At 34.1% G+C, this 25,493-nt stretch overlaps 1 protein-coding gene across 1 annotated transcript in view; it reads left to right on the top strand.

The window, feature by feature from the left end:
* Window positions 1-25,493, top strand: part of LOC133336778 (ATP-binding cassette sub-family G member 1-like) — a 46,020-nt gene that overhangs the window by 5,601 nt on the left and 14,926 nt on the right. Inside the window, exon 2 of the mRNA XM_061545059.1 lies at window positions 18,372-18,489. Coding sequence (XP_061401043.1) covers window positions 18,372-18,489 — 118 coding nt within the window. The remainder of the gene's footprint in view (window positions 1-18,371; window positions 18,490-25,493) is intronic.

Below are 25,493 nucleotides of genomic sequence, written 5' to 3'. Positions count from 1 at the left end.
TGGGCGAATTACAAGGGAACGAAGTACAAATGAAATAAATATCGGCAATTTATAAGCATTTAACAATCATATTCAGAAGGGGAGAAAGGAATGAATTGAATTGTGTGTATATAAATTCATTTACTGATTATCATTTAAATATATTCATAAATAAAACTTCAAACGCATATACTTATACATACAATAAACACCCAATAGATTAAAATTCTCATTGACAGCAATGCATAATGTGGAATAAATGCAATTAATCACATAAACAATATGAAATATTGTTAATTATTTCAATTAATACGCAAATAAAATTATAGGAAAAAAACTGTACATGATTTCTAAAATGAAAACATCTTAAGATAATACATAACTTTTTTATATATTAATTTATTAAAATGAACCGTACCGTACCGTATTTATTAAATCCAATAGATCTAAATTCTCTCAATTCAATTACATATATGTCAAATAAGTCCTCATAGAGGAGGTTAACTAGCCGCTTTACATGGTTTTTTTTTTCAAATCACGTGTAACCTGATTAAAAATCGATAGGGTTAGAATATATTAACCGTATATAAGGTTCGTTACACTCAAGCCTATTTTCCTATATTTTATATAATGAACTGTTTTCTTATATGGGTGACACATTTTCTTATGTACGTGTTTTTTATGAGAATTTCTTATATCCGTGGTCTACTGTAAATAGATGAGAGAAATTTTTATTGGTGTAGGAATCTGATATTTGAACTCTAACGATGACCTTCTTTTTCACTGCACTTGTTCAGTTTCATTTTCCCTTTGTTTATTTGTAACAATGGAAATGTTAATCACATTTTTATTTAATTCAGAACGCATTCGAATGATTCACCCTTTACACTGCATTTGTTTGTTAATATAGATATACATATTGGATTTAAATTTATTTAATATTCGCTATGCATTTCATGAACTATTTCTCAGAAATACACAGATTAATAGACCGTTCCGGTATGTGAAAATCCCTAATAATTGTCAAATCATGGTGATAAATTATTCTTATGAAATAGCAATTAAATAAAATAAAAAGTGACAGTCGATATTGCCCACAGATATATAAATTAAGGCTATGGTTGGGGGAGGCGTACGAAATTACTGTCTAGTGCCAGTTTATGGAGGAGATACCAGAGATGGTAGACCTATATAACCCATAAATGCACTAAATCTATAATTAATATAAATATATGAGTCATGTTTACACCAATCCTATGTGATCTAAACATGACAGACCAATATATACTATTCGCTTTATCAAATAGTTGACCAACTCTGCTGAGTTACCCGATGAAGTTGCCTTAAAAGATTTCAGGATTTAATGTAGGTTTTGTGAAATTATTACGATTTATAAAGTTTCGGCATTTCATCCACTTGATATAGAATTAAAAAATTTCAAAATGTTAACACTTTGTGGGGGGAGGTACTTGATATAGTAGACCGATGGGTCCCACCTTCGGAATCGATTTGGACTTATTTAAAAATATGTACAAGGTTTGGATACAATTTTATGTTCCGTTTGCTTCATATGAAATGTACAAAAATTCAAAATGTTTACCCTTTGTTCGGGTGGTACCCAAAGCAGTGGACCGATTAGTCCGATCTTCCAAAATTATAAAGGCTTGATTAAAATATTAAATTGTGCAAAGTGTTTGAGAGAAAAATTCTCCGAAAGATCTGCGTCGACGGTGAATATCGGCGTCAAATGGCATAATTAATCGTATGGAGCTGTACGAATGAATGAGGATATCACAGCTCAAAAGGCATATAAAAGCGAGCCTACTGATGGTTCAAGCAGAAGGGGAAGGCCACGAATTCAATGGAAAAAATCAAGTGGAGGATGACATATCAAAATATGGTCTTTCAAATTGGATAAAATGCGCCCAAGATCGACGCGCCGGGAAATCTTTTTTAAGTTCGGCTTATGGAAAAAATGTTTTGTCTCGAGCCAACTATGTAAGTAAAGTTTGGTTCAATTCTTCTATATGAGGGCTACGTCATAGTAAATTGCAGACTGAAAATTGGAAATACCAATGTACACAGGTCATACTGTAATACTCTCTACGTAATTCTAAGATATGGTCAATTCGTGTGGAAAATGCCCCTAGGACCATCAAAATAACTGTAATGGGGTTAGACCTTTATATAAGGGCTATACCTAAAGATCGACGATACATATATAATTGTTGGTAGGAAGTTTCCCCGGCTAATGAGAATCCCAAATATTAAAGCGGGGCAGTATAGTCCGACGGGGTCGACCATATGATACCCGACAAAACTACCACAAAAATCAATCTTTCTGTGGTCCTATATTCTGGGCCTGGGTAATATTTCGCAATATGTGCACCTTTGTGACCGGTTATATGTCAACAGTTCCACTTTCTAACCCTGCCATATTTTCCAAATCTAATTATCCCGAGGTGAATATTTACACACAAAAAAATTGGAATATTGGCCGATCATCTAAACAAATCTCTTTCACCGTGGATTTTCGAGAGCGACTAGAAAATCTGACAAAAATAAAGTTTTCGGTTTATTACACCACCTTAATATCCTCTTAACATCACCGAAAATTATAGGCGCCGTCCTTCATCATAACTGGAACTTTATGTAAAATTTCAAAGCGTTCAGCGCGACATTTCCAACATCTAGTAGGGAAATAGTAATTCTCCCACAAACGAGTACATACAACAATATAATTGGTATCAATCTAGGATATACTATCAACTTCTCGGGTCTATGTCCTTCAGGAGTAAATATATACGTCATGGAATACAAATGTAGTAATTTTTCTGACACATGTCAGACTCCATTTAACCCGCTAAATATTGACCGATCATTATTAATATAGGCATGTATATTCTTTGACTCCTTCTCCATGTAAAATTTCGCGATGTTCGGGTCATAATTGTGGCCTCTAGAGCTTCCACACATCCTCAAAATATTAACCGATCATTACCAAAAACAATAGGGGTCTTCATTGGCCAGAATACATTCTACATGCAAAATTTCGTGAAGAATGGTCCGGATTGGACGGACACACATGTCTAGATCAACTCAGCTATTCGATATATGAAGATAGTATACCAATCTTCATGGTGATGTAAAGGTGGGTTTAGGGCTAATATTTCGCGGCTACACAAAGTTATAATACCTCAAAATATCGAAAATTAAGGGATTCCATTATATTGAGACTATACCTCATCATAGACCGATATTGATAATATGTTGATAGGAATCCAAAATATTAAACTAGAGTTGCCAATTCGGTTAATCATGAACCAACATTGATAATATTTCCTACCAAATATTTAATTAGACTGAATTCTGCTCGAGCATTTCAACTGCTCATTGATATGTATGATGTCCTGAATCGAAGAGGATTTGACTACATACATTTTTAAATTCATATATCCTCACAGGAAATTGATCGGCCCAGAACATTAAACTATTTACTTAACGTAATGTTCCCTTAAAAATATTTGGTTATCATATCATGGTATTTCTGTACTCTTTTTCCGAATGAAGTTTCAGTTCTTAAATATATCGACATGATATTTTTCCCAAATGCTATATTTGCTTGGTTCCGAATCGAATTAGTTCAAAAGAACTATTCCGCATAAGCAACGATCCGTACTGGGTCCGATTTGTTCATTCATTTGGTCCCTCCAGTCGTTCACTTTGATCTCGTTCACTAGTTCCTTTTGATTCAATCATTCGTCTAGATTTTCCCGTTCATTGGCAGAATGTACAGTGGTACCAATTGAACCATCAAATCATATATTGACCTAATCTGTGAAAAACAATCTAGCCTTGAAAACGAAAGATGTTCGTGAACATATCTAAATGTTTTTATACCCTTCACCGCACTGTGGTACAGGGTATTATGTCTTTGTTCATATGTTTGTAACAGGCAAAAGGAAACGAGATAGAAACATGGTTCCTTTTGAGAATATACCTAGAATCACATTCTGAGTCGATTTACACATGTCCGTCCGTCCAGGTATTTTTTGAACAAAGTACAGGTCGCATTTATGATCCGATTTGGATGAAATTTGGCATAGGTCACTTATTTGGCCCAAGGACGAACCCTATTGAAATTGGGAAAAATCGGTTCAGATTTGGATATAGCTCCAATATATATTTTCGTCCGATTTAAATGGTGCACCAAAGTCCCTATATATCTCTCGATTTGCACGAAACTTGGCACAGCGTAATAAATTAGGTCTAGAATGATGTGTGTTAAGTCTCCTGAAAATCGGTTCAGATTTAGATATAGCTCCCATATATATTTTCGTCCGATTTAATGTAAATGGTGCGCCAAAGTCACTATATATCTCTCGATTTGCACGAAAGTTTCCTGAAAATCGGTTCAGATTTAGATATAGCTCCCATATATATTTTCGTCCGATTTAATGTAAATGCTGCGCCAAAGTCCCTATATATATCTCTCGATTTGCACGAAATTTGGCACAGCGTAATGAATTAGGTCTAGAATGATGTGTGATAAGTTTCCTGAAAATCGGTTCAGATTTAGATATAGATCCGTATATATTTTCGTCCGATTTAAGGTAAATGTTGTACCAAAGTCCCTTAATATCTTTCAGTTTGCACGAAATTTGGTACAGCGTAATGAATTGCAGAATGACATGTTTATGGATCCAATTTCATTTTACTGGACCTTTAAAAATGCGACGTCTGTTAGGATTTATCTGTTGAATATACCCAAAGTGGTGAAGTCTTCCACAACGCATTAACATCGTACTCTATTAGTATTTTTGTTAGTTTCGTTAATTATTTCATAGTTTTAATACTAGCTAATTATATGATTGATCTGCTGTAGCATGTCCTAGATGAGGGGACTGTCATCTATCGTTATAATAGAATCAATCCCTCTTTGATTTTTGAATAGTGGTTAGTGTCCTTGCTAATTTAGTGTTTTCATTGTCCTCTGCCATTCCTGTTTTGTCAGGAGGATGCATTTTATCTGGAAGGGATGTAAGCCGATTTTTATAAATATACGAATACCTGATTTAAATAATTCTCCGCTGGAATTTTGGCTCATCGCTTAGCATTCTGCCAAATGTTCCACTAAGTTTATATTACAACAAGTTAATGTTTGTATTAGAAAAAAGGGGCCTCAAATTCGAAGGGACCAATATTTTATTACCGTCCAAAAATATTATTGAGTTTGCTTTAATATGGCTTTGTGATATAAAAATTTATTTTTTGTATTAGAAAAAACCCGCAAACTTGAAGGAACCATCTGTATACATATTTCATCTGTATACATATTTATATCTCAGTAGTCCAGATTCCAAAAACCCCATTCTAACATCTGCTGTGTGCTACTGATTCACAGAAAAAAAGAAAACTTTCACTTGAACTTCATATTGATGTTGATCTCCTGTGTTAAACAGTTATAAGTCAATATTTGTTGTAAATACTCGTACTTTAGTTTAACACTTAACACCGATACCGGCACACACACCCAAACATCTAAACTAACAAATAGCAAATAAACAAAATTATAGGCAGTGGTATATTAAATAAACATTTATGATAATTGTTTACCTTTGACAAATAAAAAACAAATTCTAGAATAAGTTATTAAATAAATAATGTCAGTGGATTGAATTCGAACAAAAAATGTGCAAAGGTGTTTTCTCTAGATTGGAATGCAGTTTTCAATGGTGGAGATACACAAGTGGATTAAGATTGCAAATGTGATCGGATAACAATTAGTGGTAATTACGGAAATTAGTTAATAATAGGAAGAATGATTTTCTTCTGTTATTATTCTTAATTACGATAGAAAAGGTGATTTTCATTTATACCTTAAAGTTAAAAAACGTGACTATTTTTGATTTATTTTTAATGAAGAGACACTTAAAATTTCCAAATGAAGATTTTCTAGTTTGTGCCTAAAATGTGAGATATACGAGGAACAGGCCCGTTCGTCCATATCTCGTTTTTAAATTCTAATTCATGAATATTTCGATTTCAAGAAAATCGACGTTGGGTGCCAATAAAGCCGGCCTCACGTTGAGCACCAGTGAAGCAACTCAAAACAACAAGATTTACAATAATGTTGGCTACTCCTTGTTTATGAACTACCTCCAGCTTATGATCTGAGTCCATCAACTTGGGCAAGCGTGGGTAATGATCTTAAGCCTTCAGTGTTCGCATAAACGAATTAGAGCCGGGTGGTCCAGGACTCGGAGTGTAGCGATTTTATTGAAATTTGATTGAGCTTAGGTACTAGTTATGAGAAGCAAGATCCGCGTCTAGTATTGGTTGTGTAATAATGTAGTAGATACAGAGATGTAGTTTTTAGTACTATTTACAAAATATTTACATAGTTAACCGTTAATTTCAAATATTTAAATAAGAGTTGCATTTAAATGATTTATAAAACGTATGTGTTTATACTATCAAATACAATATGAATAAAACTGGAGTTGATCCGCTTCAGTCTCCCCCTCTGATGCTGAAATCGTCCCGATGATGCAACAGTAATAAATGGTTGTGGAATCTGGTATTGATTCAGTAATGAAGATGGCGTTCTCGTTGTCATCATATCTTTCTGGGAGTTGGTAGGTCAGGTATACGCCTTCTCCCCCTAGAACAGAACTGCAAACGATATGGTACATGGTGATTCTGCAAAAATACCATTTTTTCTCCGAACTGCATAATCTTCCAATAGAAGCTGCAACTCGTTTACTGTGTCGGCGTCTGAGATGGACTCGATGTCTCTGGATGTCACAAATTCTTCAACTGAGGCGGCATTTCTCTGCCCCCGAAAACGCAAGTACAATGCAAAACGAACGCGTCCGGTTTTCGTTCTGCATTGCCTGGATCAGTTGTTGGAATTGGCTTTCTGCTTTTGGTATTTTCCTTTTTCTATCTTTGTGTCGTTATTCGTGACCAATTCGTTGGGCGTCTATAAATAAGGCCGTCTGACTTGTTGGTGTTGTCCTCGGCTTTTACTTATAGGTAGTAGTTCATGGCCACTGAGTTGGGCGCCAGTGAAGAAAGCTCCTTGGGTATCAATGAGACTTGCCCCACGTTGGGTGCCAGTGAAGAAACTCGACGTTGGGTGTCAATAAAGCCGGCCTCACGTTGAGCACCAGTGAAGAAACTCACAACAACAAGATTTACAATAATGTTGGCTACTCCTTGTTTATGAACTACCTCCAGCTTATGATCTGAGTCCATCAACTTGGGCAAGCGTGGGTAATGATCTGAAGCCTTCAGTGTTCGCATAAACGAATTAGAGGCGGGCGGTCCAGGACTCGGAGTGTAGCGATTTTATTGAAATTTGATTGAGCTTAGGTACTACTTATGAGAAGCAAGATCCGCGTTTAGTATTGGTTGTGTAATAATGTAGTAGATACAGAGATGTAGTTTTTAGTATTATTTACAAAATATTTACATAGTTAACCGTCAATTTCAAATATTTAAATAAGAGCTGCATTTAAATGATTAATAAAACGTATGTGTTTATACTATAGCAAATAAAATATGCATAAAACTAGAGTTGATCCGCTTCAGATTTAATTTCTGTGGAGCAATCATTGTATGATTACGATCGAAATCTACTTTCGGAATATGCCCTCGGCTTGAACATATTGTGTGCTATTTTCTAAGTTTGTCTTACAACAATAGAACACTTGTGTTTGGCATAGCTGTGATAAGTACTTCCTCCACAAAGCGTGCTTCTAAGCACGTACTTATTTTGTTGTCTGGGAACAAAATATGAGCTTTTGTGCGTAATATTTTTTAAATATATCTGACAAACTTATAACAATTGGAAATTGTGGCGATAAAATAATACTTTAAATATGATATTCTACGCACGCTCATATTAAATGATTGTCACAATTTATGACACGTACTATTCATATTTTATTGAGCCAGATTTGTCAGAAAATCGGAAGTTTTTTAAGATTTAAAATTTTTCTTTGAAGATAGAACTCTTTTCATTTTCATAAAGTTTTGAAATTATTATAACCTTTACAAAGCTATGATGCCTTAGCTTTTTGAATGTCTCCGATTCTATAAATGTAATTGGTTATTTAAAATGTGTTTATATGTATACCTCCTCGTATATGCGAAAAATTTTCGGTTGACCATAAGGTTTACTGTCCTTTTTGTTTAATTTTCGCAAATAATACTAGTACTTGTTGTGTATGTACGTGCTTATTTAACAATAAAGTCAATAAACTATAATAAAAAATTAATTAAATAAAATGCAAAAACGTAAATACAAATAAATAAATCGATCATTAGGTCGTTGCTAAGTCAACTGTCCCCAAAAATTGTTTTTATAAAATTTGATTGGATTTCGTCATTCACAGAACTCGAAATCTCCGTTTAAAATTACCGACATATAAAGGATCTGCACTGAGTCTATAATTTGGTATTTCGTTTTCTTAGAGGATAGAACATGTCCTAAAAGTTATATGGGTTGAGGACTTGTGCATGTCTACTACAAGGACAGTCACTTCTTCGTCCTTCTCCCTGTGGAAGACTTCCTACTTCAACGGCAGTGTTTTGGTCTGCAGACCAAAGGTGTCATTCCGAAACGAACTAGTTCATTGGAAATATTCAAATAAAGGAACGATAGGAACTGGGTCTAGTTCTTTAGTTCATTTTACGTTCTTTCAATTTTTTGTAAACATAATTTCGTAAATTTATTACTTTACACATTAAAGGCGAACATCAAAGGTAAATACCTTGATCCAATTCATAAGTTTCAAATTGTGTAAATAATAAAATGATCGACGGTCACGCTTATGGATCAAGGCCTCTATGCTCTTTAAAAACTCAAATTCTAATAGTAGATAATCTCACTTGCATTCCCTGATTCCCTGATCCATCTCCTAACAGGCTTCGTTTTTAATTTACAAGAGCATTACATCGAACTTTGCTGCCAATAGTCTAAAAATTTTGGGTTGAAAGCTTCTTCTTTGAGTATTGGGCATTCGCTTGATCTTCTGGAAACCTGATCCGCTTCGGAAAATGTAGAGGAATGACAAGGCCTATCCTTATAGGCACCAATGTGCTAATTGCTCGTGTTTCTATGGTTTGTCCTGGACGAAATTCACCATTATGCTCCATGTTTCTCTCTTGTCGCGGTTCTTTGTTTACTTCCTCTATCTACGCTACTCCGGCACCCGCCCGTACTCAGTGCATTTTAATTTTATGTTTCTTTGTGTATTTTTCCATGTTTTTTTTTTTTAAGTGGTAGACTCGTGGGAAAATCAGCGGCACCCGCCGGTACTCAGTGTAGTATCTTTATGTTTCTTTGTACCTTTTTCCTTGTTTTTTAAGGGAATACCCTCCGGTTCATCCTGGCCAGATTCTGCCCTTGTATAGCCCATATAATTGATTCTTTCTTGTCGTAAACTTAGCAATGTCTTTACTCACTTATTCCATCATCTTATCAGCATGTTCGCTCCTCCGCCATTCTGATTCCGGTATATTGGTCTTACTCTCGTGTTTAGATTCGGAATTCGGGTTTAAATTCCCGCGTGTCCCGAAAGGTTGATTTTTAAACTCATATTGATTTTTGCTTGTTGACTGCGTGCTTACTGACATACCCTCGTATACAGATGCCATGATATCCCTATCTGTAGGAGATGCTTGCTCACGATCGAAGAATGACTACGGGGCTTGACTATGTATGCTCTACATCGTTACTTTTATTATTATTGGCACCTTCCCAGCAACAACTCTGCGCGAGTTTTCGGTTTGAATGCCGAATTGTGATGGTGTTTTAATTTTATTGCACAAAAAAAATTCTTTTAGAGTTTGTGCCGATTACTCGAAAACTAATCGGAAAAATGTTAGAGAATCTTAAGCTGAATTTTTGAGTTTTAGCAGGCTAAAAAAGATCAGAAAAGTTATAGTTTATAGAGAATATATTCTAAACTTCAGGAAAACATAAGCGGAAGTGCAATTTTTATTTGAATTTCGATTTTTCATTTGTAAATATGAAACGTTTTATGGGAACAGGCCATGTATGTAAAATTAAAATGAAGTTAAAAAGTTAACTGACAATTGAAATAGGTGGGCAATTTAGTTCCTGAAGCGATTAATTTTTTTAATTTTTTTTTCTTCTCTCCACAAAAGGAACTAGGTAATTTATTTAGTTCATTTTAGTTCCATCGTTCATTGCTACATGTCAGTTAATTCGGTCAATGAACGGGAAGAACTAAATTAAGGATTGGACGAAAATGCACTGGGTGATCGATCGAGTAACAGCAATCGAATGTATCAAAAGAACTAGATAATTGATATTACGGAATCTAGTTCCGATCGTTCTGTTTGCGGAATAGTTCTTTTGAACTAGTTCATTCCGGAACGCAACCCAACTCGTTTTATTTGTATTGAAAAGCTGTATAAACCTATATCAATTAATTCGGTCAGCGGTAAAATCTTGATGAACGATTGGATGAAAAATCCTAGCTGAAATTGCTCTCTTTCAGCTAGTTTTTTGGAATGGAACCACTGCAACAAAATGAAGTAGATAAACAAAAAATAATATGAGCTAGTACCGATCGTTCCCTTTTAAGAAAAATGTTTGAACTATTATATTGCAGAAGGAACTCACTCTTATAACTGCACCGTGTCTTCTTTCTATGGGAAAGCTACACAGGACCTTCTATGTATAGAATGCCTATTTTATAAAAGTTCTACATTTATACGAAATTTCTGAAAGGTGTCGGTAATTTGTAGGTGGAATACTTTGCAGACTTCCTAGAAGTTAGATGGGGTATCATTTCCCAAAATATCATAAAAATCGAATGTAATTTCTTAAGAAATCGAAATTATGGCATTTCCGAAAAATCACACCAAACGGCTGGATTGCTGACCATTTGGTTTCCAATAAAGTAAATGAGAGCAATTGAACAAGATGAACGAAAGAACTGGAGCTAGTGCCGATCGATCCTTTTGGGGAATAGTTGTTTTGAACTAGTACGTCGCGAAACGAACCAAATTTATTAATTAATATTGTATTTTTGCTATGGAACTGTTGTATACTGCTTCCCATGGATAAAATGGCGGTTTATAGAAGTTCTTCATATATACAGAACATCTGAAAAGTATCACAGGTCCTTTGTAATTGGCATATTTTCACAAACCTTGTAGAAGAATTCCCCAAAATATAAATACCAAGAGTAATTTCATAAGAAATCGAAATTATGGCATTAGTTCTCATACCTTCCGAATATTCACACCAACCTACTGGGATTGCTGACCATATGATTTCCAAAATAAAAACAAAATGAAAAATGAAATGCACGATTCTATCCAGGGCCTCCCTTGGCCAGAATGCCATCACAATGGAAAGGTATCACAATGGAATATTTTTTTCACAGACCTCCTAGAAGTCATTCCCCAAAAATATCATAAAACCCAAGAGTAAATTCCTAAGAAATCGAAATTATGGCATTAGTTCTCATACCTTCCGAACATTCACACCAACCGGCTGGTATTACAGACCATATGATTTCCAAAATCAAAACAAAATGAAATCTATTTGTGTATTCCCCTCACGCAATGTGTGTGACGATGAGTTATAGTTCGATTGGTTAGTTGGTCGGTCGTTCGTTCGGTGGTCGTGATGGTGGTCAATTGGATAGTTTGTCAATGTGGATGGAAACTTTGGCATAATTTGCATGCTTCTGCGAAATTAGCATATCAACAACAACACCACGAAGTCATCATAGTCATCAAGACATCATTATAACGCAAAACGCCGCCACAGGCACCTACCTACCTCCGCTCTATGGTGGCTGACTGACTGGCTATTCAGCATTTACTTCCGCATAATGCTAATCGCGGAGTATATGGTCGCAGTCATTGCTAACTCCACACAATATTTTTGTTGTTGTTATATTTTAATTCTGTCTGACGTATTGGGAAGCGTTAAATATTTTATTCATCATTTGTTGTTGTTGTTTTTGCTCTACAAGTTTGTTATGTTAAACTATTTATGGTGATATTATTATTTTTATTTTTGTGTATAGGTCTTCCAATTATGATTTGCTTTTATTTTTTTTTCTTAGTTCCTTGTTTTAAGTTTCTTTTTGTTGGTGCTTTAATAAATTAATAACTTATTGCTAAGGGTCTATCAAAATTTGTTTGGTTGTTGTAATTTTTTGAACACGTTCTGTTGTTATTGATTATTGTTCGGCATTATTTGTTATTTTTGTTGTTGTTGTACCTTTTTGTTGTTTGTCTTATTTTGCAGTCAAAACAAAGAGGCCATTCAACTATGATTTCTCGATTTTTTTTTTTTGGAAGTCAATTCGGTTGTTGTTATTGCTATTGATGACGATTACTATAACGCTGAGGGCGATGGTGATGATCATTATAATGACGATGAGGTTTCTTTTGTTTCGATTTTTTTATGTTTGTTTGTTTATGTTTAACACCTGAATAAATTTTGTGTGATGGTGGAAAGAGGTGGTATGAGGGAAGTGACGTGTGTGAAGGTGACTTACAAAGAAAGAGCGTTGAAGTGAAAGTAATGTTTATTGAAAGAAATGGCAGGTAGCATAATACATTTGTTAAATGTGGGAGGGGTAAAACAAATTTTTTGGGGAATGTTCTACTACTTCTATGTGTGTTTACATAAAGGTTAAGAGTTCAAAAGAAGTTATGTTTGTTTACTTCGTCAATACCACAAATGGAATTTAAAAATTAAAAATTCCAAAAAAAAACAATTTATGAAACACAGAAGTATTCTTCAGAGTCGGGTCGTTCCGGAACGAACTATTTCAAATGAACTATTCCGCGAAAAGAACGATCGGTACTACTTCGGGTTCATTAGTTCATCTAGTTCATGTTGCTCCTGTCGTTCCTTTTTGTTTTTTTTTTCACAGAGTTCCTTTCGGTACATGTGTTTTTCTCGTTCTCTGACCGACATAATTGCCGTATATCAATGAACGATTGAACTAATTGTATTCTACAGAGTCGGTTTGTTCCGGAACGAACTATTTCAAAAGAACTACTCCGCAAAAGGAACGATCGGTACTACTTCGGGTTCTTTCGTTCATCTAGTTTATGCTACTCCAGTCGTTCCTTTTTGTTTGTATTTCACAGAGTTCCTTTCGCTACATTCATTCTTCTCGTTCTCTGACCGACATAACTGCCATATATCAATGAACGATTGAACTAATTGGAACTATGAAACTAAGTAAATGACTTATTTCTTTTTGGAGAGCGAACCGAAAAAAATCGAAAAATATTATTCATAAAAATCCATGCTTAAAGCTCTGTTTTTTTTACAAAAAACTATTCAAAAATAACCACGTTTTAAAAAATTATAAACCTGTAAAACAATTATTAAAAAATCCACGCTTGTAGTTCTGATAATCCTTAAAAAAATATTATTTAAAAATCCACGCTTTTGTTCTGATAGTCCTTAAAAATTATATTTAAAATCCACGATTATAGCTATGATAGCCCCTAAAAATATATAAAAAATAACATTTATAGTCCTTGAAAATATGATTTGAAAAATCCACACTTGTAGTTCTGACAGTCCTTGAAAAATACGATTTGAAAAATCCGCGCTTGTAGTTCTGATAGTCATTGAAAAATTTGATTTAAAAAATCCGCGCTTGTAGTTCTGATAGTCATTGAAAAATATGATTTTAAAAAATCCACGCTTGTAATTCCGAAAGTTCTTGAAAAATACGATCTGAAAAATCCACGCTTGTAGTTCTGATAGTCCTTGAAAATATGATTTTAAAAATCCACGCTTCAAGTTCTGATAGTCCTTGAAAATATGATTTTAAAAATCCACGCTTCAAGTTCTGATAGTCCTTGAAAAATACGATTTGAAAAATCCGCGCTTGTAGTTCTGATAGTCATTGAAAAATATGATTTAAAAAATCCACGCTTGTACTTCTGATAGTTATTGAAAAATATGATTTAAAAAAATCCACGCTTGTAGTTCCGACAGTCCTTGAAAAATACGATTTGAAATATCCGCGCTTGTAGTTCTGATAGTCATTGAAAAATATGGTTTAAAAAAATCCACGCTTGTAGTTCTGATAGTCCTTGAAAATTCCACGCTTGTAATTCTGATAGTCCATGAAAATATGCTTTGAAAAATCCACGCTTGTAGTTCTGACAGTCCTTGAAAAATACGATTTGAAAAATCCGCGCTTATAGCTCTAATATTCCTTCAAAAATAATTTTTAAAAATCCACGCTTATTGCCCTGATAGTCTTTGAACATTATTACATAAAAAACGCGCTTATAGCTCTGGTAGTCCTTGAAAAACATCGGTACTAACAAATTTACGCTTGTAGCTCTAAAAGTCCTTGAAAAATATTATTTAAAAAATACGCTTATTTCTCTGATAGTCCTTTTAAAATATATTTTCAAATGAATGCTTATAGCTTATACCTCCAGGCTTTCAGATAGTCCTTGAAAAATGCCTTTTTTAAAAAATCCACGACTTTAGTGGACTTAATAATTTTAAAAAATTCGCGACGTTAGTGGACTTAAATATTTATTTTAAAACATCCTCGCCTTTGATGGACTTAAAAATCTAGGCCATCGATGGACTTCCAAAAATATTATTTAAAAATCCACGCCTTTGATGGATTTCAAAACATATTTTTTTGAAAAATCCAGGTCTGTGGTAGATTTAAAACTTTTGTTACATTCGTTTATCATTGTTTTATAACAGCTAAGTAGATGATTGATCTGCGCTATAGCGTAGGTAATGGAGCTGCTATTTATCGTTGCCTAGAATCAACGCGTGCTTGAAATTTGCCAAGGATCGGGAATAAACTCCGTACAAAATTAAAGTTAAGTTTTAGTTGTGCAGGGTATCATATGGTATACCCCGTTCGACTATACTGTTCCGCTTATATTGTTTTTATAGCCACTTATTTTCAACTTATTTTGCCAAACTTTGCCGTTTTGCAGATCAATACCGACTCAGGTCCACGCAATGGTGTGGCCTCCATATAACTATAAAATTAGTAGCCTACATTTTAGCAGCTAAAAATCGAAAGTATTAACTTTACCGTTAAGGTAGTGGAATTTTTTAAAATAAACACTAAGTCGTATGAATGAATCCGCCTAGTTCGAATTGAAATCTACAAAATATTTTTTGTATTATTATATTTTATGTTTTTGCATTATTATAATTTATGTTAATCAGAATATTTTATGAAATTTTGTTTTTATTCACAATGGTCAGTTGTTATGATATACAAAAAATATTCATCACATATTCTTGCAAATATGCTTAACGAATCTACAGAGACAATGATGGAATGATAGATGAAACTGTGGAGCTTTAGAACTGAAGAAAACCTAAAATCATAAAAATAAAGAAGTAAAGAGATAGGCATAATGTAGTGACTAAAGTTTGAGCGTGGAACATGAAGGTTGTCAATCTATTTTGAGTTCTCCAGTTTCGGTTTTAATTTTTGCACGAATGTGTGTGTGTGTTTATTTCGGAATCAAACAAAACTCGACCCTATAAAAAATATAAATTTATTTCATTTATGTATCCATAATGTTTTGGTTTTGTTTACTGCTCGAAAGATTAACTTAGTAACAGGTCCCCCTCTTTTTTTCTCGGTGTATGTGTGTTAGGGGTCATTATTTTAAGCCATGCGTAATATTTTAATTGTAATGTTTTTTTTCGTTTTTATTTTCATTAGTTATGACTTTATTGTTGCAACAGCGTTGTACTAAATGTTTTTAATTGTCCATCGCAGGTTTTTGTAGTATTTGAAGATATAAAGATTAAAATATTTTACATAGTTGAGTAGTTACAATACTGTTATTAAATTTTGTATGGAATGAATTTGGCATCTAGAAACATATTTTCTTTCAGCGATTAATATACTCTCTGTATAGACCTTCCAATACCGCCTCAAAAGCTCCTGTTTTTTATCATATACTTATGTAGAAAATCTGCTACATCGATAGAACTTCATCTATAGAACGAAAAATTCTGCTGATCATAAATCGAGAATATTTATTGTGAATATAGGAAACACTTCCCTTGTTCTCCTGTCCGTTTTTCCTGGTTAAAATGTATTACATAATATTTAATATCTTTTTAAGTCCTATTAAACGACAAAAGTGGCTGTGTAGAGGGTATAAGGTTTTTGCTGGGGACATATAGGTCTAAAGTTTTCCGAATAATGCAGGGTATCAACATTTCATCATTTTGTTTACTTGTTTTATTTTTAATTTCTTTGTTTTTTGTTGCTTTGCTTATTGTTGCAAGGTCAGTCACTAGCTACAAATTTTTCCCATATCGTTGTATATTCGGTTTTGTAATTTTCATGAACTTATCTGGTTGTTGCCGGTGCTGTTGAAATTTCCACAACCGAATTGTGTAAATTTTTCAGCGTAGCTTAAACGTATTAACAAATGTAATGAATATTTGTGTTTTTTCGTCATATTTTGTGGTTATGTCAATATTTTCGAAAAAAAAAAAACTTTTTTAATTTTAAAATTTTGCAATAACATTTTAATAGCCCTCAAATGAAATGATGGGGAAACTTCGAAATAAAAATATTATTGGCGTTAAAGGTTCGAAAAATAGATTTTCTCTTCTATGATATGAACGAGGAAAACTTATTATTGTTTCTTTGCGTATCTTCATTTAATGGTAAACATTCGTGTTGTTTAACAATTCGATAATCCGTCTACTAAATTATACTATTGACCTTCCGGCACAAGCTCCTGACCAACTACTTACTCTCATAATCATTGCAAAACAAGGAAAGTAATTTTACGAACAAAGAAAAAGGGGACCCCCCATTCTCGGGGTCATTTTTTTTTTTTTTTTTATTTAATTCGATTCTGCACTAATTCAAGAATGTCCCTACAAAATTTCAAGTGAAAATCTCAAGAACTCTTGAAAATATAGCCGGTTTATTGTATCAGCATCAAGTGACGGCTAAAGGGCTTCTCAAACTTTTTTCTCTTTTGCGAATGGCGGGCACGATAACTCAAAAACTAATAATCCAATCGATTCCAAATTTTTACACGTTTCTCTGTGAGTGTTTAGCTATTTTAACTTGGTTTTTGGTCAAAAATCGGCGATTTTCCAAAAATATTTTTTCAAAGGTCCGTCATTTTGTTAATTTTAGAGCGAAGTCAATAATCCTAGTTCATACGAGAGCCAGACATGTACTCTTTCTAACACCGTTGGAATTTTCGGATTCCGATGTTGCAGTGCCCGTCATCAAAAATAAGGACTTTTCTTTAATTACAAAAAACAACAACAAAACAATAACAAAATTTTTTTGTAAATTATTTTTCTTCTCTTTTAAATCTTCAAATATATGTATATGTGCAAAGTTACAAACCTTAACAAGCATTAGTATTGATTTACCAACCCATTGAAAATCTTGAAAAATTAAATTCTAGAATGGGTGGGGTTCCCTTAATACGCAACATAACTTACCTATGTAATGTCACGTAGTATCAGAAGATTACTGACTCAAAAATCTAATGAAGGCCCTAAAATTGAATAACAAAATATGTAGACCCACGGATTGTCTCACATGACATGGTCTAAGGTATCATTACACATTATTAACTTTTCTATACCATTTGAGATGCACGATTTGCTCTATTCTTCCAAATTGTCCTCAGTTTCGGAGATCACTTCTTCAATCGACGTAAATTCCATACCAGTGAGCATACTTTAGAGTTTTTAGAAGGGAAAATATATGCTAGGGGTATATATGGAAATTACCGTGGTCTTGGTAAAGTGGAATTTTTGTTACAAATTTCGCCCATTGGTAATTAGGGCTATATTGTAGGGTTTTTTTTAAAGCTTGTCTCTGGAAATTATTTTATGATCGCCCCACAATACAATAGCATTTATATCGAAATAATTTGGAATCTACATATGCGAATGTCTTAAGACCAACGTAGAAATAATTAAACAATGAAATGCAAAACTAGCCACAATCGAGTGGGAAGAGAGACCACGATTGTAAACGGGAGAAACAGCAGACAAGCAAATGATTGCTAAACTAACAACCACAAAGAGAGGGAAGAGATATCGGACTATAATAAAACAGTACACAGTGTGTGCTGTTTTCTCGGGAGGAATACATTTGTTTTTTTTTCAAAAGAGAGAGGAGATAAAATATCGAGAATGTTTAACACGAATGTCAATAGGGTACTTTGAATTTTATCTAAGTTGATAATATTGCATTTAATAGATTTACGTTCATTATCCCTTTTTTAGTCTTAAAAACTCAAACTATTGTTTTACCCATTTATTTGATTATTTAAAAGATTTGCTAATTTATATTTTCTTTTCTTGTTTTTTACAGATGCCAAAACAATCCTCAAGGGTGTCAGCGGACGTTTACGTTCCGGTGAACTCACCGCCATTATGGGACCATCTGGTGCTGGTAAAAGTACCCTGCTGAACATTCTGTCCGGTTACAAGTAAGTGTTAAACACAATACAAAATGTATCTAAAAAATATTATTAGAAGATATTCTCCATTAAGAGAGAAATTTATGTATGTTCTTCAATGTATTCCCAAATGCTCCTATATAAGTAATACTTGAAATAGGAAATATAAAGAAATCCTCATGTATAGAATGAACACCTTTTGAGAATATGCATAGAATCACTTTCTGAGTCGATTTATGCATGTCCGTCTGTCCATGTTAAATTGTAAACAAAGTACAGGTCGCATTTATGATCCGAAGTGGATGAAATTTGGCACAGCTCATTTGTTTGGCCCAAGGACGAACCCTATTGAAATTGGGAAAAATCGGTCCAGATTTAGATATAGCTCCCATATATATTTTCGTCCGATTTAAGATAAATTAGGTACCAAAGTCCCTAAATATCTTTCGATTTGCACCAAATTTGGTACAGCCTACTGAATTAGGTCTAGAATGATGTGTGCCAAGTTTCGTGAAAATCGGTTCAGATTTAGATATAGTTCCCATATATAGCTTCGCCCGATTTTAGGTAAATGGTGCACTAAAGTCCCTGAAAATCATTTGATTTACACGAATTTTGGAATAGCGTATGGAATTAAGTCAAGAATGACGTGTGCAAGGTTTCGTGAAAATCGGTTCAGATTTAGATATAGCTCCCATATATAGTTTCACCCGATTTAAGGTAAATGGGGTATAGCCTACTGAGTAAGGTCTAGAATGATGTGTGCTAAGTTTCGTGAAAATCGGTTCAGATTTAGATATAGCTCCCATATATATTTTCGTCCGATTTCAGGGAAATGGTGTACCAAATTTTTGTATAGCATAGCGTATTGAATTATGTCTTCGGATACATATGTACCCAAAGTGGTGAAGGGTATCATATAGTCGGCCCAGTCCGACTTTACTACATTCCTTACTGGTTTTTTTCTATTTCGCATGCAACCCCTCGAAATTTTTGTTGAAGACTCCATAGTACATAAATACAGTAAAAATCGTTTATAACGATATATCGGCTATAAGGGAAAATCGAATAGTTTAAAAAAATATTGCAATTTATACTATCCTTACCTGGACCACAATTCGGTTGGAGCCGAATTGTCTAACAGAATGGGCTGTAATTTTGCATATCAGATCGAATTTCCTTATCGTAATTCCACCATTCACCACACTGTGGTACAGGGTGTCTTTGTGCGAATGACAATATTTTGCACAGCATAGTAAACTAAGTATGTGAAGTTGTTTTTTTAATCGGTACAGATTTAGATATAGCTCACATATACATATATTTTCATCCGATAATTGGCAAAGTTTGTTTGATTTAGACACATTTTTTGCACAGCGTAGTTAATTATTTACAGATTGGTGTGCGTATGTGTGTGAAGTTTTGTTAAAATCGATTCAGATTTAGATGTAACTCCCATATATAGTTTCGATTTTAAGTAGTGGTGCACCAAGGATCAAAAGTTTGACATTTTCAATATATATAGATATTTTCAATAAAGGTCCATTGCATGGTCGCATTGTCGGTATTCTGAAGATTTTACCCACATTCTCTAGCCGAAGGCAATTTCTTTTTTACATTCCCGGTTCCTGTAGGGTTAAAAATAATTGTTTAAAATATGGGTACAAATATACCTTTATTTTTGGTCATAGTCCCCCATTGTAAAGGTCCTGCACCATTTTCAGTATATTGACGGATTTGTGGCAGTGTAAAAATCTGGGGTATGTTGGATTTGCCAGGTCTGAAGTCCAATAATGCCATTGACCATTGGCTTCAATCATTCACACAACACGCTGGATAGCACTTTATATGCGATGAGAAGGAGACTTATTCCTCTATAGTTGGCACATATCGTCTTCTCTCTTTTTTTTGTGCACGGGACAGAGGGTGTTGAGGTTCCAATCATTGGGCATGCTCCTGATTGAATAGTTCGGCTCCTGATTGAATCAGCACCTGCTGCTTTAATATTCTTCACCCAATTGACTGCTATTCTGATATTCCTTGAAAAGTTATTATTTAACAATTCTGAGATCATTATATTGAAAAAAAGTTTTCAAAAAATCTACACTCATAGCCCTGATAATCCTTAAAATATATTCCATTCAAGTATATATAAAATATATTCCATTCGAATATTCGATGAGCAAATATTATTTGAAAATGATATGCTTATATCTCACATATTCATTGACAAAATGATATACCCTAAAAATATTACTCTTATTAAATCTTCTATTTCAGCTCTGAGATTCCTTAAAAATATTATTTTAAAATGCTACTAAGTCCAAACTTATAAAAATATTTTTTTTAATCTACTCTTATAGCCCTTGAAAAAATATTATCTAAGGGGACCCCCCATTCCCGGGGTCAAAATTTTTTTTTTATTTAATTCGAATCTACACTAATTCAAGAATGTCCCTACAAAATTTCAAGTGAAAATCTCTAGAACTCTTGGAGATATAGTCGATTTATTGTGTCAGCATCAAGTCACGGCTAAAGGGCTTCTCAAACTTTAAACGCGTTTTTCTCTTTTGCGAATGGCGGGCACGATAACTCAAAAACTAATAACCCAATCGATTCCAAATTTTTACACGTTTCTCTGTGAGTTTATAGCTATTGTATGAACTAGGATAAAGACAATCGGTGAAGATCTTCCTTATTTTTTAACTTGGGTTTTGGTAAAAAATCGGCGATTTTCCAAAAATATTTTTTCAAAGGTCCGCCATGTTGTTAATTTTAGAGCGAAGTCAATAATAGTTCATACGAGAGCCAGACAAGTACTCTTTCTAACACCATTGGAATTTTCGGATTCCGATGTTCCAGTGAGGAGTTATCATGCCCGCCATCAAAAATAAGGACTTTTCTTTGATCACAAAAAAACAACAACAAGACAACAACAAATTTTTTTGTAAATTATTTTTCTTCCTTTTTAAATCTTCAAATATATATTTGCAAAGTTAGAAACCTTAACAAGCATTGGTATTCATTTACCAGCCCATTTAAAATCTTAACAAGTGAAAAAGCGTTAAGTTCGGCCGAACTTTGGATACCCTCCACCATAGATATAATGACAGGTACTTGAAATAAAAATATAGGGAAAATATCAAAAAGCGGACTCATACCGACATTTCTACAAACCAATTATGTAAACCATGATATAAATTTCAGAAATTTTTAATGGATAATTATACCTCAGCCATATGGCTAATGAGGGTGTATACACTTTGACACGTTGGAAATGAGCCTCATCGATATATTGATCTAGACCACATGTTTCTTTTGACCAAATTTGTTTCAGAAAATTTTGATTTCATCCAAACTTTGCCCATCTTATTGTTTCTTCCAAACTTAGTTCAAGTTCGAAGATGGGGAATATCGGTCCACTTCTTCTGGTACCTCCCACACAGGAGCTAGGCCTAAATGCGGGTTATAGTTCATATATAGTTCATTATCGAACCTTAAGTTCTAATATTTCATTTCGCTATCCTCCGCAGGTGAAATGATTACAACAGAGCCTTAGAACCAAACTCAAAACGCTGAAAAAATCAGATAACTATTTTAATATAAATAAGGGGATTATATGGGAGCGACCCTAAAAAGGGGGCAAATATTAATAATTTTTGGTAGAGAGATTTGTTACCATATACGACTACAAAATACCAAATTGCAGCAAATTCGGTTGAAAAACGCTCTCAAGAACCCCAAAATACCGAAAATTGGGGGTACCCTTATAAGGGAGCTATACGAAAAAATGGACCTATATTCATAATTCTTTTTTAAAGAATTTTGTACCTATTAATAACTCAAAATACTAAATTACAGCTAATTCGGCGGAAAAATACGATCAAAACCCCCAAAATACTGAAAATTGGGAAGTACCGTTATATGGGGGCTACCAGAAAAAGTTGACCTATTTTTATAATTTTTTGTGGAGAAATTTAGTACCCAATAAGAACCCAATGTAGCAAATTTCAGCGAATTCGACTGAAAAACGCGCTCAAGAACCGCAAAATACCGAAAATTGGGGGGTACCCTTATATGGGAGCTATGCCTAAACGTGGACCGATATATCCCATCTTCGAACTTGACCTGCCTGCAGACAAAAGACAACCCTATGCAAAATTTCAGCACCCTATCTCAATTCCTTCGGAAGATAGCGTGATTACAACAGTCGGACGAACGGACATGGCTCGATCGTCTTAGAATTTTACCCTGATCAAGAATATATATACTTTATAGGTTCGGAAATGAATATTTCGATGTGTTACAAACGGAATGACAAAATTAATATACCCTCCATACTATGGTGGAGGGTATAAAAATAAAAAGTTGTGAATGGGGGGGTTCCCTTAAAACATATATGAGTCCCATTTTCGAACTTGACCTGCCTGCAGACAAAAGACAACCCTATGCAAAATTTCCGCACCCTATCTCAATTCCTTCGGAAGATAGCGTGATTACAACAGTCGGACGGACGGACATGGCTCGATCGTCTTAGAATTTTACCCTGATCAAGAATATATATACTTTATAGGTTCGGAAATGAATATTTCGATGTGTTACAAACGGAATGACAAAATTAATATACCCTCCATACTATGGTGGAGGGTATAAAAATAAAAAGTTGTTCCCTTAAAACATATATGAGTCCCATTAATGTCGTTTTTCCAACATGTGTTAATTCCTATATGTATATCAAACGAAAACATTTGCAATTGTGTATTATCGATAACTTCCTATCAGCAAAAAAAAGTCGGTTATCAACCTCTTTTTTGTCGGTTTGCAGCTGGGCGCATAGAAGGTCCAATAAAGTCAATTAACTTTTTTATGATGACCTTGTGCAAATCATAAATAGCTATGGAAAAACAGCAACAACTCAAAGCAACAGTAACTCACAAAGAAAATTGACCATTGTAATAAAAAATAAAATCAAGAAGAAGAAAAATAATAAAATTAAACATTAATTGAAGGCCTGGCTAGCTAGCTGGCGGTAGAGTTTTCTTTGATAGTTCAAGGAAAATGTTAATGGTCATTTAAGGGTAATAATTATTATAAGACCATTAATTATGCAATTTCAGTTATATACTGCTAAAGGTTATGAAAGTAAATATTGGGTCTATGGCTTCGGACAACATATATATGGAGGGATTGATCTGAGGTCACCGAAAACATAATCTTTTTAAAAATTTTCCTGAAGGGTCGATCTATACAAGATCTCCATAGTGTCATCCATAACTAGAATGATACAAGAATATTCAAAAAATTTTGTATTTAGGAGATGATCATTTTATAATCAGAAATATCGATTTATTTCTGAATATATAGAGAGTATAATATTCGAACATTTCTTAGATTTAGAAAATAATAATTTTATAGACAACCAGTAAAGAAAGTAGTAAAGTCGGGCTGGGCCGACTATATGATACCCTTCACCACTTTGGGTAGGTATATTCTACATATGTATCCCAACAGACGACGCGATTTTGCTATATATCTATATCTGAACCGATTTCAGGGAAAATTGCCAGAGACTAATTTATATCACTTCAGTACGTTGTGTCATTCGGCCTTGCTATGGATCTTTTCACGCAGCTTAGCAACATCATTTTAGACTTAATTCAGTACTTCAGTAGTGTTGGCGGTTTATTTGGGATACCATTTGTATTTTGTTTTTATAAAAAAAAACAACTATCTATTAGTGGGGAATGTATGACATTGATTGCCGAGGGGTAAGGCAGGGAAGACTATAGTTTCGGATCACGCCACTGATCCTCATAAGTCCCCTTAGTTTTTTGTTGGGATATTCTCCCCAGAAGCTATTGCTTCTATACAAAAAAAAAAACCTTTCAAACCCAAATGTCTCTTGTAACAAAGCGAAGTACTTAGCTGACCAACGTACCCTATACCAAAATTCGTGCAAATCGAAAGATATATAGGGACTTTGGTGCACCAATTACATAAAATCGGACGAAAATATATATGGGAACTATATCTAAATCTGAACCGATTTTCACGAAACTTTGCCACATCATTCTAGACTTAATTCAGTACGCTATCCCAAAATTCGTGCAAATGAAAAGATTTCCAGGGACTTTGGTGCACCAATTACCTACAATCGGGCAAAAATATATATGGGAGCTATATCTAAATCTGAACCGATTTTCATGAAACTTAGCACAAATTATTATAGACCCAAATGCCAGTACGCTATGCCCAATTTCGTGCAAATCGAACGATATATAGGGTCTTTGGTACACCAATTACCTTAAATCGGATGAAAATATATATGGGAGCTATATTTAAATCTGAACCGATTGTCACGAAACTTTGCACATCATCATTCTAGACTTAATTCAGTACGCTATACCAAAAGATTTCCAGGGACTTCAGTGGACTATTTACCTAAAATCGGGCGAAGCTATATATGTGAGCTATATCTGAATCTGAACCGATTTTCACGAAACTTGGCATACATCATTCTAGACGTTATTCATTACGCTGTGCCAAATTTCGTGCAAATCGAAAGATATATAGGGACTTTGGTACACAATTTACCTTAAATCGGACGAAGATATATATGGGAGCTATATTTAAATCTGAACCGATTTTCACGAAACTTTGCACACATCATTCTAGACCTTATTCATTACGCTGTGCCAAATTTCGTGCAAATCGAAAGATATATAGGGGCATTGGTACACAATTTACCTTAAATCGGACGAAGATATATTTGGGAGCTATATCTAAATCTGAACCAATTTTTATGAAATTTTACACACATCATTCTAGACCTAATTCATTACGATGTGCCAATTTTCGTGCAAATCGAAAGATATGTAGGGACCGTTTACATTAAATCGGACGAAAATATATATGGGAGCTATATCTAAATCTGAACCGATTTTTCCCAATTTCAATAGGGTTCGTCCTTGGGCCAAACAAATGACCTGTGCCAAATTTCATCCAATTCGGATCATAAATGCGACCTGTACTTT

Source organism: Musca vetustissima, unplaced genomic scaffold (genome assembly GCF_032173495.1).
Source record: "Musca vetustissima isolate MV318-11 ecotype Yass unplaced genomic scaffold, APGP_CSIRO_Mvet_v1 utg40450, whole genome shotgun sequence".
Taxonomy (NCBI): domain Eukaryota; kingdom Metazoa; phylum Arthropoda; class Insecta; order Diptera; family Muscidae; genus Musca; species Musca vetustissima.
This window is presented reverse-complemented; position numbering and strand designations above follow the sequence as displayed.